This window comes from Marmota monax, unplaced genomic scaffold (genome assembly GCF_021218885.2).
Source record: "Marmota monax isolate L192 unplaced genomic scaffold, Marmota_monax_Labrador192_F-V1.1 WCK01_AAM20220418_F8-fsc00001, whole genome shotgun sequence".
Taxonomy (NCBI): domain Eukaryota; kingdom Metazoa; phylum Chordata; class Mammalia; order Rodentia; family Sciuridae; genus Marmota; species Marmota monax.
The window spans coordinates 28,337,535-28,361,908 of NW_026693777.1; the positions used below are offsets into that span (position 1 = coordinate 28,337,535).

General features: G+C 32.5%; 1 protein-coding gene across 2 annotated transcripts in view; it reads left to right on the forward strand.

The window, feature by feature from the left end:
* Exoc5 (exocyst complex component 5) overlaps nucleotides 1-24,374 on the forward strand; it is a 69,995-nt gene that overhangs the window by 16,746 nt on the left and 28,875 nt on the right. For both annotated transcript variants that reach the window (XM_046460853.2, XM_058584639.1), the window contains exons 2-10: nucleotides 3,201-3,295; nucleotides 4,288-4,435; nucleotides 6,916-7,110; nucleotides 17,340-17,404; nucleotides 19,741-19,769; nucleotides 20,483-20,592; nucleotides 22,386-22,430; nucleotides 22,522-22,662; nucleotides 23,598-23,680. In XM_046460853.2, the coding sequence (XP_046316809.1) occupies nucleotides 3,201-3,295; nucleotides 4,288-4,435; nucleotides 6,916-7,110; nucleotides 17,340-17,404; nucleotides 19,741-19,769; nucleotides 20,483-20,592; nucleotides 22,386-22,430; nucleotides 22,522-22,662; nucleotides 23,598-23,680 (911 nt within the window). The remainder of the gene's footprint in view (nucleotides 1-3,200; nucleotides 3,296-4,287; nucleotides 4,436-6,915; nucleotides 7,111-17,339; nucleotides 17,405-19,740; nucleotides 19,770-20,482; nucleotides 20,593-22,385; nucleotides 22,431-22,521; nucleotides 22,663-23,597; nucleotides 23,681-24,374) is intronic.

Here is a 24,374-nt window from a genome sequence, read left to right on the forward strand (position 1 = left end):
CATAGAAGGCCAGCTGCATTCCCCAGGGGCTCCAGGTGAGGCTGAATCTCATGATGGAAGAGTGTGGTTTGAGGGAAGCAGCTCACATGGTGATCTGGAAGCCGAGAGAGATTTTACTCTCCAGATCCAAAATATTTACCCCATAGCTACACCCCTAATGGATCACTTTCCCCAGCGCCACTCCCTCCAGCCACAACTCAGTTAATCCCATCAGGAATTGATTAACTGATTAGGTTCAGGATGTTTCCCAATCATTTCTCCTCCAAAGCTTCTTGCATTGTCTCACATGTGAGCTTTTGGGGAACACTTCACATCTAAATCGTAACAGATAGTTTTCCTATAATGAAATTCTTTTGAGATAACTGGATTAATATGACTATTCATTTTCAATTATTTGACAACTCTTTAAAAAGGCTTTTATAGTAAATTTTAAAAACCTTTTCTTAAAAATTTTAGTATCTTATATTGATTTCTGTTTTTTTGGGGGGGTTGTTGCCTATTTTTCTACTGATTGATGATATGAATAGTCATAAAGGTAAGATGGTTTTCTAACAGAATGTAACACTTTATCAGATGTCTGAAAAATTACTGGTTTGCATTATGGATTTCACATATGATTAATATTGATTATTGTAAGTAGAAAATGTTAAAGGCAAAATAAGTAATGTGTATATGCCTTCATATGGCAGTTTCCATTATTTTAGCTTCACCACTTATTCTCACTGACCTAGCTTTCTAGGTGCAATTAGCTAATTATAGTTTACCAAATTTGCCATTTAGTTTACCCAATAATACTAGAGCACAGTGATTTTTAAATCTCACCATATGTTTGCAACATACAGTGTGGGTTTTCTTGGTCAAGTATTTAACCTCTGGGCTGGGGATGTGGCTCAAGCGGTAGAGCGCTCGTCTGGCATGCGTGCGGCCTGGGTTCGATCCTCAGCACCGCATACCAACAAAGATGTTGTGTCTGCCGATAACTAAAAAAAATAAATAAATATTTAAAAAAAAGTATTTAACCTCTCAAAACCTAAGTTTCCTCATCATAAAGTGGGGATAAAATAAGACATTTCTTACAGGTCCTATTGAAAATAGTAAATGAGATAATGCTGGGTTACACCTCCAATACCATCATAGTGGATCGAAAAGACAATGGATGTGAATGGTTATTCTTGTATCATTCCTATCTTATACTGATGGTTATTCTTATTCTAACTGAAGTTCATCCTCTTATTCCTTCTTATCACATCAAACTGGTGAACCATTCTCTCAAGTTCCAGTGTGATGATGGTAAGAACATGCTTGTAATCTATTCATCTTAATTGTCATCCCCCCTCAAGATTTTACCAGTGATCTAGTCTGTGTTTACTTCTTAGTTCCTCTAATGAGTTGAACTGTCTTACTTTTTCCTTTTTCTCAATGCTCTAGAAAACTATTTGTTCCAAGTTTGTCTGGCTGATTTTTCTTTTTACTTCATGTCTCAGTTTAAACATGGCTTCCTCAGAGTTTGCCTGTCGTAACACCTTTTCTGGCCAATCTTCTTTGGTCCTTCCCCATAGTCTCATTACCTCTGTTCCTCTTTTATATTCTGTTACAGCATCCAGCACTTTTCTAGCCATGATTTTTATCCTAGTTTCTTCTGAGTTACTTCTGTGATTGCTTGTTTAGTTGGCATTCCTACTTAGATCATTTCCATAGGGCTTTGTAGGGTATCCTGGCTATTGAATTCGTATCTGTATTCTCAGTGCCCAGCATCTTGTGTTTAGTAAATGTTTGTGAAATTAATGAACAACTTGCTTCTACCCCCCAATCTCCCTATTGAGCTAATAATTCACTTAGGGGTATTAATACTAAAGTTTATAAACATTTTATTTATCATTCATTATTTCATTCTTTATATTCCTTTCTCCAATTAGGCCATGAGTTAGTTTCCTCAGGGTACATTCTGTGTTTTATATATCTTTTTATTCTAAAGCCTGACAGAATGCTTGGCATAGGAAATTTTTTTGTTTAATGAATGCTTATCAGTGAAAATGTTTTTATTTAAAACATTTTATTTAAAACAATGAAATTTAAAGTACAATTGAAAAATGAAATATTCAGGGGTTAGAGTTGTGACTCAGTAGTAGAGCACTTGCATAGCATGTGTGAGGCACTAGGTTTGATCCTCAGCACTATATAAAAAGAAATAAATAAAAATAAAGCTATTGTGTCCATGTATAACCCAAAAAATATTTTAAAAATGAAAAATTTTACAGATACTATCTACTGCTACAAGTTTAAGTTATATGCTAAAGGGGAAGCAATATATATGATATTTTCATGAAAAAGGTAATGTGAAAGTGTATAAGTTAATGTGGAATAGTCTAAAAATTGTTGTCTGCTAATAATAAAAATTAGAGTGTTTATTTTTTGACTGTGCCTTCTGTTCTAATATTTTTTGCTAAAAATAATACATGTTTATTAAAATATTGAGTATTCTGCTTTTTCATCAGATATTGTGTTAGGATTTTTTTCTTATTTCATTAAATGTTATTTTACATGATTTTAATAGGAGCATAGTTTTTCTTCCAAGAGGTTTGCCAATAATGGCTTTGTTGAATATTTATGTAAACAGTTTTTTAGTATTACATATAATAATGTACAATGAACAACTTACCAAAGATTTTTTTTCATATATGCTTTTCCCTTAGAATTTTAAAAGCAAACTTGCTTGTCATTCTTAGCATTGATAATATTACCAAATACTAATAGTCCTCCAAAAAGATTATACCTGTTGACATTTCTAATAATAATGAGAGTACTGATTTCAGTTCACCTTTTCCTGCATTGTATAATGTTAAAAGTGAAGTTTAAAAGAAGTGATGTTTGACTTTATTGATTATTAGTAAAGTTGCATATTTCATTTTTTGGCCTATAAAATTGCCTGTTTATGTCCTTTGCTTATCTTCTGTTGGGTTGTTCCAATTGATTGTTAATATTGCTCTAATATTTTAATATTTTAATTTTCATTAAGCAATTTATTCTAATTGTTGAAGATTTTTTTTAATTAAAAGAACTTGGTGCATTTTTATAATATAGACAAATACTAATGCAATTCCATTTTAAGTTCTAACATAGTGGAGTCTTTTTTAGTATGTGTAAGTAATATTGTCATTTTCTGTGAAACTTTATTAAAACATATTTATTTTATAAACCAGGAGCCTTTCGTGGCAGATGAGTATATTGAACGTCTTGTATGGAGAACCCCAGGCGGAGGTTCTAGAGGTGGACCTGAAGCTTTTGATCCTAAGAGGTGAAATAAAAAAGTGTTTTTCTTTTTTGCATAGCCCCAATCTAGTACTACAAATTTGTATTTAGATAGAGATGACTCTTGGAATTCAGCACTTATATAAAAAGATATTAATTAGTTAAAAGATGCCCCTACCATTCTTTGCTAAAAATAATACATTTTGACAAAGAATTTGTTATGCTGGTGGTGCATGTCTGTAATCCTAGCTCCTTGCGAGGCTGAGTCAAGAGGAATGCAAGTTCCAGGCCAGCCTGGGCAACTTAGTGAGATTCTGTTTCAAAATAAAGATTAGAAAGAGCAGGGGGATATAACTCATTGGTAGAGTGTCTCTAGATTCAATCTGTAGTACCACCACTACCACCACAACAAAAAAATTGGCCTCCAAAAGATACATCAGAAATTGAAATTGTGTTTTTCAAACTTTTATATTCCTTTTATTTTAGGGAAGTACTTTAACTCTCATAAGGGAAGGAATTTTATTGAGAATACAAATTTAATATTCTCTTTAATTAGTAATAAATTAGAAAGGATTGTTTTATATTTATTTATAAATAAAAACATGATCAACATGTTCTTTTAAGTAAATTGGAGAAACAAAGTAACTGAACTCTGGAATGAATAATAGTATTGTGCAATTACCTTCTTGGATGTTGTAAATAAGCTGTAAAATTTGTTTCTGTTCTGAAAGCTTAATGGGGATCTGAGTAAGGTTTGCATTCACCTCATTGAAAAGTTAATAAAAACTGACTATATTTTCAAATGTCTTGTTTTTTGGAAAGTTATGTGACCTAGATAAAGCAAAGAAGAAATTATGACATTGCAGGAAGACTCCATCTATAGATTGAAGAAATTCCTGCCAAGATATGTTAAGAGAAAATTAACATGATCATTCCTGTCAAAAAACTCTAAAATTTTCCTTAAAATTATAAATGAATCAGTCATTTCCTCTTGATTGATAATAGTAGATTGATTCATGTTCTAATTTTCTCTATTAGATTATTAGAAGAATTTGTAAATCATATTCAAGAACTCCAGATAATGGATGAAAGGATTCAAAGGAAAGTAGAGAAATTAGAGCAGCAGTGTCAGAAGGAAGCAAAGGAGTTTGCCAAGAAGGTACAAGAACTCCAGAAAAGCAATCAGGTAAACATTTAGCTACACAATGAATCATTTATATAGCCCCAAAATCTTTATTTCCTTTCAGCTCTAAGCTCTTAAACAAGTCAAATTGAATTATAACAACTGTTGATGTTTCCTTCTACCTGTGTGGTCCCACTGAGTAAAATATTCATGAATTGTTATCATATACTCTCGACATTGGCTTGCTACTGAATGTTGGTTTGGGATCACGGTATTCCCTTTTCAAGATGGAGTGGTATACAGTTTAGTGTACTCCCTTGCTCTACCTTTGATAATGTAATCAACAATTACTTCTTAGTAGACCTGTACTTTTGGAGACTCTTAGAATGGATATTTAGGTAGTCATTTCTGTTCTCTTTAATTGCAAACCAAAGTAATACCACCAAACAAATATCAGGCCTGGATCAGGTTTTTCCCTGTAGAAACCCGGTCTAGGAAGTATCACAAAAATAATGAAGTGTATGCCTCAGTGAGAATTCATTGGAGTAATTATGGGAGAAGGGGGTAGGTGGAAAACTTTTCCTCTATCCATTTTGGAGTAAAACCAAAGCACTAGACTGGCCTTAGGGTTAAGGAATCCAAGCTGCATCTTTTTGGGGGAGTACTAGGAATTAAACCCAGGGGCACTTAACCACTGTTCCACATACCCAGCCCTTTTAATTTTTTATTTGGAGATAGGGTCTCCCTAAGTTGCTCTGAGCTTCACTAAGTTGCTGAGGCTAGCTTTGAACTTGTAATCCTCCTGCCTCAGCCTCCTGAGCTGCTGAGGCATCACTGCGCCCAGTCAAGCATCTTAATCACTCTTAGGCCTTTGAATTAATATGAAATCTCTGAATCCCTTTATAAGCTGGGCCTAATTTGGAATTCGATTTTCTTTTCCAAGTGCATTTTGAGGAACATTGTTGAACTTTGCTGCCTCCCAGGGGTCGTTTGGGCATTGGGATTAGCAAACTGATTTCTGGTAAAATTTCGTTTATTTAGATTCTATCACTTATGTATATATGGCTGTGAGAAAATAATTAATAAAGTCAGTAACTTAAATCAGATAGGAAATGTGTTTTTAAGTAGTTTTGGTGGCAGTTTCCAAATATTCTTAATGTAGTTTTCCTTTAGTAATTGAAATAGTTTTAATAAAGCACACAATTTTGTAACCAGTCTCAGTTGCAGCCTTGATACTTAGCTGTGTAATCTCAAGAAAGCAGTTTAGTTTCTGTGTCCCTCCATTTTCCATTTATAAACTGGGTTTTGAGGATTAAATACATAAATACATGTAGTATACTTAGAATAGTATCTAATACAGAGAAAGTCCTCAGTAAATGTTTAAAGCTTTTTTCCCTTGAATGTTAGCCTACAAATGAAAGTACCACATTGAGTTATCAACAATTCTACTTTTGGCAGTTTAAAGACATTCATTGCACATAGTTTTCATCTGCCACAGGACAATCAGTGTACCCTGGGGAGAAGGGAATCAACATTCTGGGAAGTAATTTACCTTTGCCTTAAAGTAATTGCTATAGTCTTTCATGTTTTCAGAACTGAAAAGGACAATTTTACTATAGATATTAGTATCACTTTTTTAAATATTTAAAGTTAGGTGTTAAATATTTATTTATTTATTTATTTATTTTTGGTGGTGCTGGAGATTGAACCCAGGGCCTTATGCATGCGAGGAAAGTGATCTACCAGCTGAACTATTCATTCGTAGGCTAACATTCAAGGGAAAAAAGCTTTAAACATTTACTGAGGACTTTCTCTGTATTAGATACTATTCTACGTATACTACATGTATTTATTTATTTAATTCTCAAAACCCAGCCCCTAAATATTTTATTTTTAACCAATATCTTTTACCCCTGACATATTTTTTAATCTTTTCAAGAGGGTTTTTTCAAACATCTGTTCCCTTTTGTACTCGGTTCTTTTTTTTCAAAATCATTACTTGATAGCTTTATATGATATCAGGTGCTCTGTTAAATAGGATGAATAAGTGGATTTGCTTTTGTTAATTAACTAGTATATTTATAATAAATATGGTTATTATAATAGTAAAAGGGTAAAAGTTTGCAACATGGTTTAAAAAAACAAGATTTTCAAATCATGTCATGATAATGAGTATGAATTGGTTTTGTAGACTTCATAATTTCTATGTTATCTTTAGTTACATAAGTTAGAGAGTAGTGGTGAGATCGATAATTTAGTTTTTGTTGGCTTTATTTTTATAAATAAGTTCATAAATTGTAAATTATATTTATATAATCAATACATGATTTATATTATTTGTTGTTAATTTAATTTTTCTTGGTTTTATTTTTATAAATAAAAATTTATTTATTTACCGTGGTGGGGATCAAACCCAGGACATTGCACTATCCAGGCAAAAACTCTTACCATTATGCCATTAGCTGGTAGTTTAGTTTTGATATGTCTTAACTTATAAAGTGAGTTCTCTGATTGTATTTTATGCTTATGCACATTTTTCCTAGGTTGCCTTCCAACATTTCCAAGAACTAGATGAGCACATTAGCTATGTAGCAACCAAAGTGTGTCACCTTGGAGACCAGTTGGAGGGGGTAAACACGCCTAGACAACGGGCAGTGGAAGCTCAGAAATTGATGAAATATTTTAATGAGTTTCTAGATGGAGAATTGAAATCTGATGTTTTTATAAATTCTGAAAAGGTAAGCACTATCAGAGGATAAAAGCACATCACCACATTAGTTACAATGCTCTAATTATGAGCTAGAGTTAGTATAGTACTTCTTAGATTCATACTTCAAATCATTGAGTAGTTTGTTTTTATTATTCTGAAATATATATGTGTGTGTGTGTGTATTTTTTGTGGTGCTGGGGATTGAACCCAGAGCCTTGTGCATGCGAGGCAAGCACTTTACCAACTGAGCTGTATTCCCACGCTGATATCTATATTCTTAATTGGTTTGCTTGGTATTTTGTTTGTGAAATTTTATGTGGTTTAGAAAAGCTGAGGTAATTATGTTCATTAGTGTTTCCTTATCATATTTGACTTTACAAAGTTATATGCCATTGGGCAGTGGTAGAGTGATCTGACCTAAATTGTTGATAAACTGAAATATCTTTTGTAAAAGAATTCAGAACTTCTAATTTTTATTGCTGGAATAAAGACCTCTTATAAAGAATTAAAGCAGTTTGGATCAAGGAGAATTGAAAAATCGGAATTGTATATATTATTCCCTTTTATAGCAATAATCATTTAATCCTAGTCTTAGAGTATCTGGTATTGGCTATTGTATAATCTTAAAAGAAGGTAATTTAGCTTGCTTTCTTTTCTTGAGGGGAAAAATTTGAAATGCATGAAAAGTGGACATTTTTATAGATCATATATGCCCATTCATATTGAATACAATCTTTCTGACTTGTTCTACATTTACTCTGTGAAGTATCAGATAACAGAATATTAAAAGCTAAGTATTATTGAAGCTAAGTATTATCACTTTGAATTAAGCAACACATTTTTTGTTTGTATAAGTTAGATTCTGTATGGTTATAGAACTTACAATTTTTAGAGATTTTTGAAAAATGGTTATGAAGGTAGAAAAAATTTCTCAAAGAAAGATACTATTTTAAAGAATGACTTTTAAGAATTGTATTTGTGGTAGAATTTAACACTACTAAAATTAATGTCCAGAAAAATGTGATACTTAAGAATTTGAAAAATACTCGTAGAATCTTTTGTATTTATATGTGGTTTATTTATAAGAACATATGTACAAATGGAACACCAGTGTGAGTTTTGGATAGTTTATGGAATATTTTACTTTTTGTTTTCCAATTATAAATATACATTTATCATATATTATGAAAGTGCTTGCTTGTAGAATATATTATCCAAATTCTGTTTATAAGCCAGGCATGGTGGCTCATTCTTGTAATCCCAGCAACTCTGGAGGCTGAGACAGGAGGATTATGAGTTCAGAGCCAGCATCAGCAACATCGAGGTGCTAAGCAATTCAGTGAGACCCTGTCTCTAAATAAAATACAAAATAGGTTTGGGGATGTGGCTCAGTGGTTGAGTGCCCCTGAGTTTAATGCCTGGTACCTCCACCAAAAAACGTTTCTGTTTACATATTAAAAATTGGATATAATTAAACCCTGGGTACTTTAGATTACTTTGCATTAAATCTGATGAATGGTGTAGTGTAGTTATGCCCTGTTATATACAAAATGCAGATAATCGTACCTACTGTGATTTAGTGTATTTATTTGAATGTAGCTGAAGGTGGTCATTTAAAATCTAGAGAAAAGCACATGTTTTTAGATTGATTTTATTTATTTTTAACATGATTTATATTATTTCTATGTTTATACATTAAACTTTTTTACTTTAAAATTTTTAATTACCCTCAGGTAATTAGGTAATTCTTGATTTTACTGCTTCTCTCAATTTTTCACATCCTAATTGAAAGAAAAATGTCTTTATATACTTTCTAGTTCATTCACTTAGTTACATAGACATCTGCAATGTTGGAGGGGCAAACAGACTCACAGAATTTTTAAGTTTTTTTCTCATCTTTTATTTATTTCAATTCATAGTTCACATATAGAGCACAATTTTTCTTGTCTCTGGTTGTAGAGTTACACCATTCGTGTCTTCATACATATACTTGGGGTAATGATATCTATTGAATTCCACCATCTTTCTTACCTCCCTGTCCACTCTCTTTCACTCCCTCCCCTTTACCCTATCTAAAGTTCCTTTATTTTTCCCATGCTACCCCTGCACATCCCTATTATGGATCAGCATCCTCATATCAGAGAAAACATTTCCCATTTTTTTTGGGGGGGGGGGATTGGCTTACTTCACTTAGCATAATATTCTCCAACTTCATCTATTTACCTGCAAATGCCGTGATTTTATTTTTTAATGCTGAGTAATATTCCATTGTGTATATATACCACAGTTTCTTTATCCATTCATCTATTGAAGGGTATCTAGGTTGGTTCCACAATTTAGCTATTGTGAATTGTGCTGCTATAAACGTTGATGTGGCTGTTATATTTTAGTTTGCTGTTTTTAAGTCCTTTGGGTATAAACTGAGGAATGGGATAGCTGGGTCAAATGTGGTTCCATTCCAAGTTTTCTAAGGAATCTCCATACTGCTGTCCATATTTGTTGGATAATTTGCAGTCCCACCAGCAACGTATGAGTGTGCCTTTCTATCCATATCGTCGCCTACACTCTTTGTTGTTTGTCTTCTTAATAGCTGCCATTCTGACTGGAGTGAAATGAAATCATAGAATAGTTTTGATTTGCGTTTCTCTAATTACAAGAGATGTTGAACATTTTTTCATATATTTGTTGATTGATTGTATGTCATCTTCTGAGAAGTGTCTGTTTAGGTCCTTGGCCCATGTATTGATTGGGTTATCTATTTATTTTATTGATTGGATTATTTGTTTTTTTGGTGTTGAGATTTTTTTGTTCTTTATATATTCTAGAGATTAGTGCTCTATCTGATGTTCATGTAATAAAATTTTTCTCCCATTCTGTAGGCTCTCTATTTACCTCACTGATTGTTTCTTTTGCTGAGAAGAAGCTTTTTAGTTTGACTCTATCCCATTTATTGATTCTTGATTTTATTTCTTGCACTATAGGAGTCTTATTAAGGAAGTCGGGGCCTAATTCGACATGATGATGATTTGGGCCTACTTTTTCTTATCTTAGGCGCATGGTCTCTGGTTTAATTCCTAGGTCCTTGATTCACTTTGAATTGAGTTTTGTGGATGGTGAGAGATCGGGGCTTAATTTCATTTTGTTGCATATGGATTACCAGTTTTCTCAGCACCATATTTTGAATAGGCTATCCAATATGTTTTTGGTGTCTTGTCTAATATAAGTGTATTTTTTTAAAGCTTTTTTTAGTTGTAGTTGGACACAATATCTTTATTTTTATGTGGTGCTGAGGATCGAACCCAGTGCCTCACAAATGCAAGGCAGGCACTCTACCAATGAGCTACAGCCTTAGCCCAAGATAAGTGTAGGTTTGTCTCTGTGTCCTCTATTCTGTACCATTGGTCTACAAGTTGATTTTGGTGCTAATACCATGCCATTTTTGTTACAGTTGCTCTGTAGTATAGTTTAATGTCTGGTATAGTGATGTCACCTGCTTCATGCTTCTTGCTAAGGATTGCTTTAGCTATTCTGGATCTCTTACTTTTCCAGATGAATTTCATGGTTGCTTTTTCTATTTCTGTGAGGAATGTCGATGGGCTTTTGGAATTGCATTAAATCTGTATAGTGCTTTTAGTAGTATGATCATTTTGACAATATTAATACTGCCTATCCAAGAACAAGGTAGATATTTCCATCTTCTAAAGTCTTCTTTAGTTTCTTTCTTTAGCATTCTATAGGTTTTGTTGAAGAGGTCTTTCACCTTTTTTGTTGATTCACATTTCATTTTTTTTTTTTTTTGAGGCTATTGTAAATGGAGTAGTTTTCCTAATTTCTCTTTCAAAGGATTTGTCACTGATGTACAGAAATGCCTTTGATTTATGGGTGTTGATTTTATATCCTACTTTGCTGCATTCATTTATTAATTCTAAAAGTGTTCTGGTGGAATATTTTAGATCTTCTAGGTATAGAATAAACATTTGCAAATAGTGCTAATTTGAGTTCTTCTTTTCCTATCCATATCCCTTTAATGTCTTTCACCAGTGTAATTGCTCTGACTAGAGTTTCAAGAACTATGTTAAATAGAAGTGGTGAAAGAGGGCAACCCTGTCTTATTCCAGTTTTTAGAGGGAATGCTTTGAATTTTTCTCCTTTTGGAAAGATGTTGGCCTGAGGCTTATTAGCATAGATAGCCTTTATGATGTTGAGATATGTTCCTATTATCCCTAGTTTTTCTAGTATTTTGAACATGAAGGGATGCTGTGTTTTGTCAAGTGTTTTTTTTTTTTTTCTGCATTTATTGAGATGATCATGATTCTTACTTTTAAGTCTAATGATGTCATGAATTACATTTATTGATTTTTGTATGTTGAATCAACCTTGCATCCCTGCGATGAACCCCACTTGATTATGGTGCACCTGTCTATTTGATATGTTTTTGTATTCTATTTGCCAGGATTTTATTGAGAATTTTTGTATCTATGTTCATTAGAGATATTGGTATGAAGTTTTCTTTCTTTGATGTGCCTTTGATTTTGTTATCAGGGTGATTTTTTGGCCTCATAGAATAAGTTTGGAAGTGTTCCTTTTTCTATTTCATGGAATAATTTGAGGAGTATTGGTATTAGTTCTTCTTTGAAGGTCTTGAAAACTCAGCTGTGTATCCATTTGGTCCTGGGCTTTTGTTGGTTGGTAGGCTTCTGATGGCAACTTCTATTTTATTGCTTGAAATTGATCTATTTAACTTGTAGTATATCATCCTGATTCAGTTTGGGCAAATCATGAGACTCTAGAAATTTGTCAATACCTTCGATATTTTCTATTTTATTGGAGTATAAATTTTCAAAATAATTTCTAATTATGTTTTCTATTTCTGTAGTGTCTGTCATGATGTTTCCTTTTCCATCATGGATGTTAGTAATTTGAGTTTTCTCTCTCCTTCTGTTTGTTATCATGTCTAAAGGTTTGTTACTTTTATTTATTTTTTCAAAGAACCAACTTTTTGTTAATTTTTTTCAATTGAATCTTTTGTTTCAGTTTTATTGATTTCAGCTCTGATTTTAATTATTTCCTGTCTTCTGCTTTTGCTGTTGATTTATTCTTCTTTTTCTAGGGTTTTGAGATGCAATGTTAAGTTGTTTATTTGTTGACTTTTTCTTTTAAGGAATAAACTCCATGTAATGAGCAGCCTTCATAGTGTTCCAGAGTTTTCGATATGTTGTATAAGTGTTCTCAATTACCTCTAAGAAATTTTTAATCTCCTCTTTGATATCTTTTGCAACCCATAGTTTACTCAATAACATATTATTTAGTCTCCAGTGTTGGAGTTGCTTCTATTTTTTATTTTGTCATTAACTTCTGATTTTATTCGATTATGATCTGATAGAATTCAGGGTAGTAGCTTTGTTTTTTTGTATTTGCTAAGAGTTGCTTTATGCCATAACATATGGTCTATTTTAGAGAAGTATCCAAGTGCTGCTGAGAAGAAAAGTGTATTTTGATGGATGAAATATTGTATATGTGTCTGTTAAGTCTAAGTCATTGATTGTATTATTGAGTTCTGTAGTTTCTTTGTTTAGCTTTTGTTTGGCAGATCTATCTAGGGATGAAGAGGTGTGTTAAAGTCACCCAGAATTATTGTGTTGAGGTCTGTTTGACTCTTGAACATAAGAAGAGTTTCTTTGATGAATGTAGATGCTCCATTGTTTGGGGTACATATATTTATAATTGTTATGCCTTGTTGATGTATGGTTCTCTTAAGCAGTATGAAAAGTCTGTCTTTATTCCTTTTGATTAACTGAGAATGGAATAATTGCTTGTTTCTGCAGTCTATGTGAGTGGTATGTTTTTTTCCCTGTCTTTCACCTTCAGCCTGTGGATGTCTTTTTCTATGAGATGAGTGTCTTGGAGGCAGCATATTGTTGAGTCTTTTTTAAAAATCCAATCTATGTCTTTTAATTGGTGAGTTTAGGGCGTTGACATTTAGGTTTATATGTGGTGCCGAAAATCGAACCCAGTGCCTCACACATGCTAGGCAAGAGCTCTGCCACTGAACACAACCCCCGCTCATATTTGTTTATTTTTGGTATTTAACTTCACTTGGTTTCTCCTTTGATTTATTTCCTTTAGTGTAATACCTCCCCTTGCTGATTTTCATTGTTGTTTTCATTTCCTCCTCATAGAATATTTTGCTAAGGATATTCTATAGTGAAGGCTTTCTAGTTGTAAATTCTTTAAACTATTGTTCATCATGGAAGGTTTTTATTTTGTCATCAAATCTAAAGATTAATTTTGCTGGATGTAAGATTCTTGGTTCGCATCCATTTTTCTTCAAAGCTTAGTATATGTTGTTCCAGGATCTTCTACTTTCAGGGTCTGAGTTGAAAAATCTTATTTGGTTTCTACCTATATGTAATCTGATTTTCTCTTGTGGCTTTTTAAATTCTGTCCTTTTCTGTATGCTAGGCATGTTCATTATAATGTGCCTTGGTGTGGATCTGTTGTGATTTTGTATATTTGGTTTCCTGTAAGCCTTTTATTTGATTTTCCAATTCAGTCTTTGTATTTGGAAAATTTTCTGATATTATTTCATTGAATAGATTGTTCATTCATTTGGTTTGGAATTCTGTGCCTTCCTCTAGCCCAATAATTCTGAAATTTGGTCTTTTTATGTTATCTCATAATTCTTTAATGTTCTACTCATGGTTTCTTACCATCTCCACTGTGTGTTCAACATTCTTTTCAAGATTATATGTTTTGTCTTCATTGTCTGAGATCCTGTCTTCCAAGTGATCTAATCTGTTGGTGATGCTTTCTGTTGAGTTTTTAATTTGGTTTATTGTTCCTTTCATTTCAAGGATTTCTGTTTGTTTGTTTTTTTCCCAGAATCTCTGTCTCCTTACTGAAGTAATTTTTGCTTCCTGTGTTTGCTTCTGTAGCTCTTTATCAAAATGATCTTTTACTGCCTGTATTTGCTCTCTTGTATCATCCTTTAATTCACAGAACATTTTAATTATATGCATCCTGAACTCCATTTCTCTGTCATTTCTTCTGTTTTGCTGGCAATGGATTCTAGTAATGTAATATCTTGGTTTGGTGGGGGCACTTCCTTCCCTTGTGTTTTCATGTTGTTCGTGTGTGTTCTCTTCTAGGACTGGGGATCCAAAGCATTACAGTTTTTACCTTATAGGCTTACAGTGTCCCTGCAGGTTTCTGGGACCTCTCCTTTAATGGGGAGAATAATGTAAACAGATCCCAATACAAACAATATACAGCCTTAAATCAAATAGCTGCTATTAATATGTTTATGATTTTGTCAAAATATACAGAAATAGTAAGTTGAATTATCATCTATATTATAAACAGTAGGTTTGCAAAAGGGCCTGCAGTTTCTGATGTTGGACAAAGAACTGGGGGTGAGGTGTAGGATGAGATGCTGGGGGTAGGAGGTGAGGATATAGTTATTAAATCTTAGAAAGTGTGCAAGAGGAATCTAAAGAGGTTGGTTAGTAGCAGGAGAGAAGAGACAGAATGTGATGTCTTTGGGGAGACAAGTAAGTGGGAAGACAGTAGAGTGCAAAAAACAAAGAAACTTAAATATTAAGAAAAATAAAAATGTAAAAATAGGAGGTAAAAGAATATACAATATCACTGTAATGTACTATTCAGATATCCCAGTCCTCAGTAGACTAATTCATGAAAAGTATTTGGTTTCACAAATGTTGGGGATGTGAAAAGAGAGGAAAAAAGTTTCGAAGATAGATACAAAGATTGTTTTTGTTGGAGATCAGTATCTTTCCAACTTCTCTTCTCATCTAATAGGGTTGTCTGTGTTTGCTGGTATCTCTACCCTCAGGATGGTGAAGGTTACTAGGGTGGGAGTGTTGGTGTCAGGAGCGTAGCTCCTGGAGGTAGGGTATACCACTTAGCGGACCCAGGATCTCCTTTGGAGAGCTGTTTTATATTGGGCAGTTCAGGACCCGGTTTTACCACCCAGTTTTGCAAGCTACCGAATGGCCACTAGCTGCAGGAAGTGTGCCGGGTTAACGGTACAATTTTGGAGTACCTTGATATTGTTTCTAAGCTCCAGCCCGTGTTCCAAGCTGGGGGTTGCCCCAATTAAAGATGGCAAGAATGGTGTCCCAAGATGTAGGCGGCTGCTTTTAGCATGGGGTGTTGGGTCCGGTGGGGTGGGGCCAGGTGGTGGCATTGAGAGGCGTGTTCAGAGATACAGCTTTGTGGCATGCAGTCTTGTGACTGGTGGCTGTCACCAGACCCAGTGCAGTGTCCCCAGGTACAGGCTACTTCATGTAGGGGACTGTGGCAGTGGTTGCAGTGCCCCAAGATGAAGGCCACTGGGGAAGCCCCACATTGGTAGATGGGGGGTCCACACGGGAATGGCAACTGGATCCTGTAGGTGGGCTGCAGCCAGGTGTCCTGTATGGGTGCTAATGCTGATGGTCCTGCTCGGGCACTTGGAGGACCTGCTTGGACCAGTAGCCAGGAGTCCTGCACTGACACTCCCCCTTTTTCTTTTAACTTCTTTGTTTCTTATTTTCTTATACTTTATAAATCTTTAAAAAGAAAAAAAAAACCAAAACAACAATAAAATGTAAAAGTTAAAAATCACTTTTTTATATTTACCCTTGTCCTTACATGCATGTCGCTCATTTATCTTAGAATTATAGCTTATTGTTGTTCAGTAGACAATGCTTGATGACTCTGATTATCTTTAAAACTGAGTAGTCTCTCAGTTCACTCTATAATCAATAACAGACGTAAGTATATTATTAGATAGTGGTTTTGACACCTTTTGCATATTTAAACCTAATACATTACATCTTTAAGGATTACTTGTGTTCTAATTTTAATAAAATAATTAGCTTTGAGAATTCAGTAAAACCAAGCACTCTTTCTATTACATACTACATTAAGTGAAGTTTGCAAACAGCATGCTTATGTCTCTTAAAAGAACAAATACTAAGTCCTGATGGAAACAGAGCTTGCTGTTTACCAGCTATTTTGTTTCTGAAGGGATACTGGAAAGGAGAAAATAATAGACTGCTACTGCAACTAAATGGCATGGTGAGGTGTGATACTGTAGTAATACCTGTACCTATGTTCAGCAGGGTAGCGTGAATGAGTGGTGGCTGAAATGACAGTGACCTGCTGAATAGTAGAGGAGAGATATTGAAGCAGAAATGCTATATTCACTATCATTTGGAGTAACAAGTAGAAACAAGCCCTGTTGTTATCCACAGTTGTTTGCTAGTCTTCACATAAATACTCAGAAAAATTTATACTAATGTTTTTAGCTCTTCCTTCATGTTTTTTTGTCTCTCTTTTAATGTATGGGAAAGTGAATTATCACAAAGCAGTTATTAAAGTTATGCCAGGTTAAAAATCAGTAGTATTTTGAAATTTAAAGAAAAAGTGAACATGATATAACTCCCCTTTACAATGTTGTATAAATTAACACAGAATCTGCATTTGAGGCCCTTTGCCTAAGTGCCTTCATTTTACAACTTGACAAACTCTACAAATTGACAAAACTATACAACTTGACAAACTATTCAAATTACTTAAAAGTATTGCTTGGGTTTTAAAATTATTGTTTCTATATTTCATTCAGGTGACTTTATGTTAAACTTTTATCTTTGCTTTTAGAACAAGTGTTTTATATGCTTACTAAATGACAGGAATTTTTGTTACTGTTTTATTCATTTAGAGTAAAGTATGTATATGAAGCAATATGTTCTGAATCATTTTTTAAATCTTTATCCTTTTTGGGTTTATAAACTTAGAGGATATTTATACTTTGCTTTCAGCAAGCAATGATTTTAACTTCTTTATAGTAAACTTGGACAACAGATTTCATTAGGAAGGTGTTATGGCATCAAGAAAAAAAATACATACAATATATATCAAAATTTTAGTACCAGAAAGACAAATCTTTGGGTTTTGGCTCATTGTGGTCATACCCCAAATGTATTCTTGTTGGTCACAAAATTTTATTTGTTGTGTGTTTTTAAAGAAAATTATTTGAGGGAGGGGATTTGAACATATATAGGAAGATAATACTATTTCCAAATATATTGAAGTGTTTATATCATGAGTTATTTACTTATTTTTTTCCATATTTTTATTGGTATATTTTAGTTGTAACTAATGGTGAGATTTGTTGTTACATGTTTGTACATGCACACAATATAACAGTATTGCTTGGGTTTTAAAATTATTGCTTCTATTTATTTTTAATAGATAAAGGAGGCAGCAGACATCATTCAGAAGTTGCACCTAATCGCCCAGGAGTTACCTTTTGATAGGCAAGTTTATTTCTCAAGAACTAATTTGGAAATGTGTAATTTATAGAAAAAATTGGAAGTTTTGTCCCTGGATGATTTTCTTTCCCCACTAAGTCAACAAGAATATTTTGCATGTTTCCTTCATACAAGATATGGTATAGAATAGTTCATTGAAAAATAGTGTACTTTAATATCTAAATTTAATTGTATACTTTCAATCCCTTGTCTTTTAAAAAAATATTGATGGAGATTTTTGAAGTTGACCGAAGTAAAATTTTGAGTTTTCCTGTCTTGGATTTTGAGAACCAGGGTGATAAGAGACAAGAGTTCAACATAAGGCTACTCAGTTGCTTTTTTCTAATTCTAGATGAAAGATCTTAAGTCTTGGGCACCTTTGAAATGCTAGTAAAAGATATAGAGTTTCTTCAAAAAATTAAGATATACACATATTATCATATAATTTTAGGGTATTTAAACTCTTTACCTATAAAATTCTTCCAAGAGACTTTGGGTTCTGAACCTTGTTCTATTTATTTATTTATTTATTTTAAACATCAGAAATTTATTCATTGCTCAAAACATTACATTGATCTTGACATATCATATATCATACATTTGATATATGATATCATACATTTGATATATGATACATTTGATTCAAATGGGGCATGAATTCATATTTTAAATACAAATCCCAGGGTCATCACTAACTTAAATTTCATCCTAAAATAAAATGCCCTCTGAGAAGGAATTTTTTTTTCATGATTTTCATTAGTCCATGGAATATCAAACGTTTTAATAAAATGTGGTAATAATAGTTCCTCCATGTGACTGAAAGAAATATAATTTTGTTTAACAGATAATATATCTGTTATTCTTTTGTGGATACTTGAAGGTTTTAGGTACAGATGGAATATAGGTATATTGCTGTGCTTAAAATATGACCATTATGTTCCAGCCATAGTGAATCCCACTCACACATTCATTTTATTCTCAACTTTGTATCATCATAAAAGATAAGCAGTAATAATTTTTTAAATCATCCACCAAAACTTCTATAACTTTATCCCATTTCAGAGTTGGACCATTTACTTAAATGGGTAACATAATATAATAGTTAGCTATAGCCCTCATTCCTCTCCCTTTATTATATTTTTTCCTTCCAGAACACATTTGCATTGTCATTGTCTCCAACTCTTAAGTTTATAGTCCTCTTATAGTTTGTTTTGTTTTGTTTCAGTGCTGGGGATCCAATCCAGGGCCTCACATATGCTAAGCAAGCCCTCCATTACTGAGCTATATGCCAACTTTCTCTTACAGTTTTCTTTTAACCTCTCTAAGAAGCCTTAGAGGCTTAATCAGACTTGTTTTTTTCCACACACATCAAAACAGCCTTATATGTGTTTTGTCATCTACCATGACTTGGTTTTATCTTTTTTTTTTTAATAACTATCTAAACTTTTCTTTCTTTCTCCGTCTGTCTTTGGCATCTCTTTTGCCAATCATTCTTTTTTTTTCTTCAAATAGTTGCATAGAGTCTCAACGTCAGTTTTCTGTGCTAGATATTCTCTCTTGATATTAAGAGATTTGGAGATTCTAGTGAATGGTATTTTAGTTTTTGAATTTGTAAAGATGGAATGGTTGTTCTCCTAGACACATTGCTGGATTCTTCATAAAGCTCTTTTTATATTTTTTAGTTTTAAAATAATTATATATGTGTGTGTGTGTGTGTGTGTGTGTGAGAGAGAGAGAGAGAGAGAGAGAGAGAGAGAGAAAGAAAGAGTGTGTGTGTAATGCTGGGGATTGAACCCAGGGCCTTGTGCATGCCAGGCAAGCACTCTACCAATTGAGCTGTATCTGCAGTCTTATATTAGTCATCTTTAGTGTGTATTGATTATTATATCATTTATCGTTAATATATCATTTTATCATTGTGTTTTCTTTTACATAAGAATTTAAAACTTTATTTTAAAAATCCCAATAGGGAGCAGATTATTGTAATTATTATTACAATCAATATTATAATCCAGTGACTTTAAAATGTCATTGAATGTGAATTAGTGCCTCTTGATTTTCAGTATGAGTTTCCTAAATGATAATTACATACCCCATCTGAATTTCCTACATTCAGTTTTGTTACCAGGAGTGCTTTCTGTCATTATTCTCTCTACCCTCTGGCTTTATCTTTTTATTTTTTATAATAACCTTTGTTTCAAAATTGTTTTAGATTTTCAGAAACTTGAAAAGATTATACAGAAGGTTCCCCTGTACCCCTGCATTCATTTCCCCCCTTTTTAACATATTAGCATGGTATGTTTGTCATAACTAATGAATCATCATTGTTTTTTATGTTTCAGATTTTCAGAAGTAAAATCAAAAATTGCAAGTAAGTGGAGTCTATTAAATTAACTTTTTTTGGAGTAAAGACAATAACTATTGTATAAAAGAAAATAGCAAAAGGAGAGAAGTGAAGCATACCATTCTCCTACCCCATCCCTGTATTCTTCAAGAGTACTGTGTGGATATACGAGCAGCATAAGACTTCCCCCTTCCCAATTATTTTATATATAATTTTATATAATTTATGTATAGATTTTATATATAATTTATATATATACACATACATACATATATACACTTAGATGCACACACTTTTTTTTTTTAATAGGTGGTAGCTTTTAGGCCTTGTGTTTTTAATTTAACAGTATATTTTGGAGATTGTGTTCATACACATATCTGTGAATATAGCTCTTTTTTCTTTTTAACACTGATACGATGAGTATTGCAATAACTGTTCATCTCCTTATCTTAATAGTTTGATTTTTGCCAATAGTTTAGACTAGGTCATTCTAGTTTTCTGGAAAAAAATCAGTTTATTTTCAGGTTCCATTTATAATAACCTGGCTACCTGTTTGTTATGCCAGTTCATTGAAAGTTCAGAGACCTACCTATATTTTCAAACGTCATGTTGTTTTTGTAATTCTTCCAAAAGGAAGGCAGATCCATAGACATTATATTTGTAAATAATTTAGATGCTTGACATAATTTTGATACTTTGAGAGCCTCAGGATAGCCGGATGACTTTATTTTTTTTTTTAGGTAAATATCATGATTTAGAATGCCAACTAATTCAGGAGTTTACCAGTGCTCAAAGAAGAGGTGAAATCTCCAGAATGAGGGAAGTAGCAGCAGTTTTACTTCATTTTAAGGTAAATATTAAAAATTTAAAATGTAGATCAGTCTTAAAGGTTTTGAAGAGTTTACAAAATCCATGTTATTATTTCTGATGTTCCCCTATTGGTTGTATAACTAAATTACATCAAAATGTAAAAAAATGTAATAATTTTCATTAATTTGTATATTTTATATATTTCTCTATAAAAATGTTAAACATTAGAATTTAATATTTCAATAAGGATTTTATATTTAGTAATATCAATACATCAAGTTTTCATATAGTTTGATAAAGAATATCTTATAGTTTACCTTCTTGTTTTTTAATAAATCCTTTTCAATCAAACATGTTAAGAAATTAATTCAAAAGCAAGAAAACATGACCATGAATATGTAATGGAATGTAGGAAACAAAGAGTAGATGACATATTACATAGAAAAAAAAAATCCACCTACCGAGGTTTTAGTGTTAATATAAAGAAATGTTTTATGTAGTTGTCTTTCTGGAATTTGAATTGGAGAGAGAGCATGGGATTGTATCTCTGCAAAAAGGTGCTTAAACAATAGTTCTTCCTTCATTTTGTTTCTTCATTGCATCAGATGTTAAAAGTATAACCTATCTGTTGGGCTTTTCATTTTTGTAATATCTAAATGAGTACTGAGAGTGGCTTTTTTGTTGTTGTTGTTGTTTTGTGGGAAAGGGTCTTGTGGAGAGTAAACTCAAGGGCACTTTACCACTGAGGTACATCTCAGTTCTTTTTATTTTGAGACAAATTCTTGCTAAATTGCTGAAAATGGCTTTGAATTTGCAATCTTCCTACTTCAGCCTCCCAAGTCACTGGGATTATAGGCATGCATTACTGTGCCTGACTTGAGAATGACTTTTAAGACAATAGAATACTTTATATTGATTACCTTACTTTTTCTACCATATGATTTATTACTTTACTTGTTTTAATGTATAATTTATTAATAGGCAAAAATCTCATTGTGTTGATTTGTTTTAAACACATTTTATTGTAGTAGGTTAAGTTTTAAAAATACACTTTTATTTAATATGGAAGCATACCCATATTAAGTTACTTTGATTTCCAAACCGATGGCTTATGGCCATATCTGACGCTTGCAAGGGAAAGGAAAAGATTTGAATCCAAGACAGGAAAGAAGATATCTGTTAATATTAGATTTTGTACTAGAATTATGCAAGCAGCATTCTTAGTACTTTAACGTGGGGAACTGGATATTATGCTTTATTCTAATGTACTAAGATAGAAGAGTATACACATATATGTATACACATACTTTCTTTCAAGTACTTGAGTCTCTATGTGTGTGTGTGTGCGTGCACACGTGCATGTGTGTGCATATGTGTGCATGCATGTGTATTGGAGTTGAAAGAGATGGCTAGATGGTCATAAGGCAAAAATTACCAGGCTGGGAATGTGGCTCAGTGGTAGAGTGCTTGCCTAGCATGTGTGAGGCCTTGGTTTCAATCCCTAGTACTGCCAAAATGTGTGTGTGTGTGTGTGTGTGTGTGTGTGTGTGTGTCATTAAAAAGAACTTAGCTTACCTCAGCTTTCTTCTTTCATCTAAAGTCCAAAAAAGTTATATAATAGCTGTTCAGCTTCATCATAGTAAGGGGGGAAGCATACCCATATTAAGTTACTTTGATTGAAACACACCCATTTACAGTTACTTTGATTGAATTCCAACAACTGTTAGCCATTTGCTAGGACATAAAACATAACTTTATTACTATAACACTTCTTTTATTGAAATTATTGTAATGGAACCCAAACAATGTTAACAATGTATTTCTTCTTTGTAGGGCTATTCCCACTGTGTTGATGTTTATATAAAGCAGTGCCAGGAGGTAACATAACAATATACTTTATTGAATTTTATTTTATGCTGATTTGTATTTTAAAACCATTAAAAATATTATGTTAAATGCTTCTATTTAGGGTGCCTACTTGAGAAATGATATATTTGAAGATGCAGCGATACTTTGTCAACGAGTAAACAAGCAAGTTGGAGATATTTTTAGTAATCCAGAAACAGTACTGGCTAAACTTATTCAAAATGTATTTGAAATCAAACTACAGGTAATTTTAAATAGTAACAAATAAAATAATTCTTAAGAAAATATGTGATTTTTTTTATATTTTAGAAATTTCATTTTTAATTTAGCTTACTTATATGATGACCTTAGAAATAATAATCTATTTACTTAAGGGGAAAGGAATGTCAGTATTATGCTTTTTAAAAAATGGTTTGTTATTCATGAAGGAAAAGATGTTGATCACTTAGTATTATCACAGCATGTTCTTCAAATTTGTTACAGCAATAGTAGTAGTAATATAATGCATTAAGGTAGCTTAATGTTTTGTTTTGATTTGGGTTTTGGTGTTCACCACAACTAATAATAACAAGTATAGTCTATAGATTTTTTTTTTATGATGTGGTAATATCATAAAAAGGAAAAGCAGAAACTTAATTTATAATCTTTACTCTTCATAACATTATACTTTCAGATATTTTCTAAACTATGTTTACCTCTGCATTAAGCATTATTCAATAGTGTTTGTTTTTTAAATACACCTTTGTAGCCTTTAAAGTTGCTAACATGTGTTGTGGTTCTCTAGAAGTAAGAGTATAAAGTGCAACATTTCCCACATTTACTGACCAAAGAACCTGATTTTAGACAAATGCTTATTAATTTCTCAAAGGACATTACTGTTTGTTAGACCAGTTTGAGAAGCTGTTCTAAAGAATTGACTCTATTGGTGTTTCAAAAGAAAAGGTATTCTAAATTCTTAATACTTATTCCCAAGATTTATATAGATTGTTTATAGGCAAATATATGAAACAGTAAAATTTAGAAACCTGTTTTAAATTTTTTTTAATGATTTGGTCTATTTCTATGCACTGCCTTGTTGATTAGACTTAAGTCAGAACTTAAAACTAATTTTAGAGGAAAAATATTTTGAGAATTTATGATTTAATGTTTGTTTAATAGAATGTTAACTTTCTTTTTTAGAGTTTTGTGAAAGATCAGTTAGAAGAATGTAGGAAATCAGATGCAGAGCAATATCTCAAAAGTCTCTATGATCTGTATTCAAGGTACATTTTTAATTATTAAAAAATAATATTCAACTTTATTTTTTTAATGGAAAAAGGGGAAATATTCAGTATTTTTTGAGTAATAGCCTACCAGATAGCAGTATACAGTATTAAATACTTGGCTGTGTGGACTAGACTTGTGCAAAAGCAGCATTCTTATTACTTTGAGGAATTAGATGTTCTGCTTTATCCTGATGTACTAAGAACCATAAAACCTTCTGTTTTTAAACTAATCCTAAAGGATTTCGCTTCTGATTTTAATTGTAAACTATTTCACTTCTTAAATTTTTTCTCTAAGAATTAGTATAATTACATTTATCTGCAGTTAAACTTTACAATAGGAAATGACATATTCTTAACAAATGATAATTTCAGCCTTAAGTCTGATGTGAGAGTTTGTCTTGTGCTCTTGTGATGGTAGGTAGTATTGCTCTTAAAGACATTATTTCAGAAGCTTTATTTTCCTTGATTTTTCCCAATTCTATTGCCGTCCTTTTAGTCTCTTTATTTAAGGAGGTTTTTAAAAGTTACCATAACAACAAATTTCATCTCAAAAATACTATCTTCAACAATAGGAAATGAAAAATGAGAGGAAAGTTAAATGGACGTAGACAAAACAGGGTAAACAGAGAGAGTAGACGTCCCAGTATTTTGTTTTGGGTACCTTGTGATGAATGGCATTAAAGCATTCCTG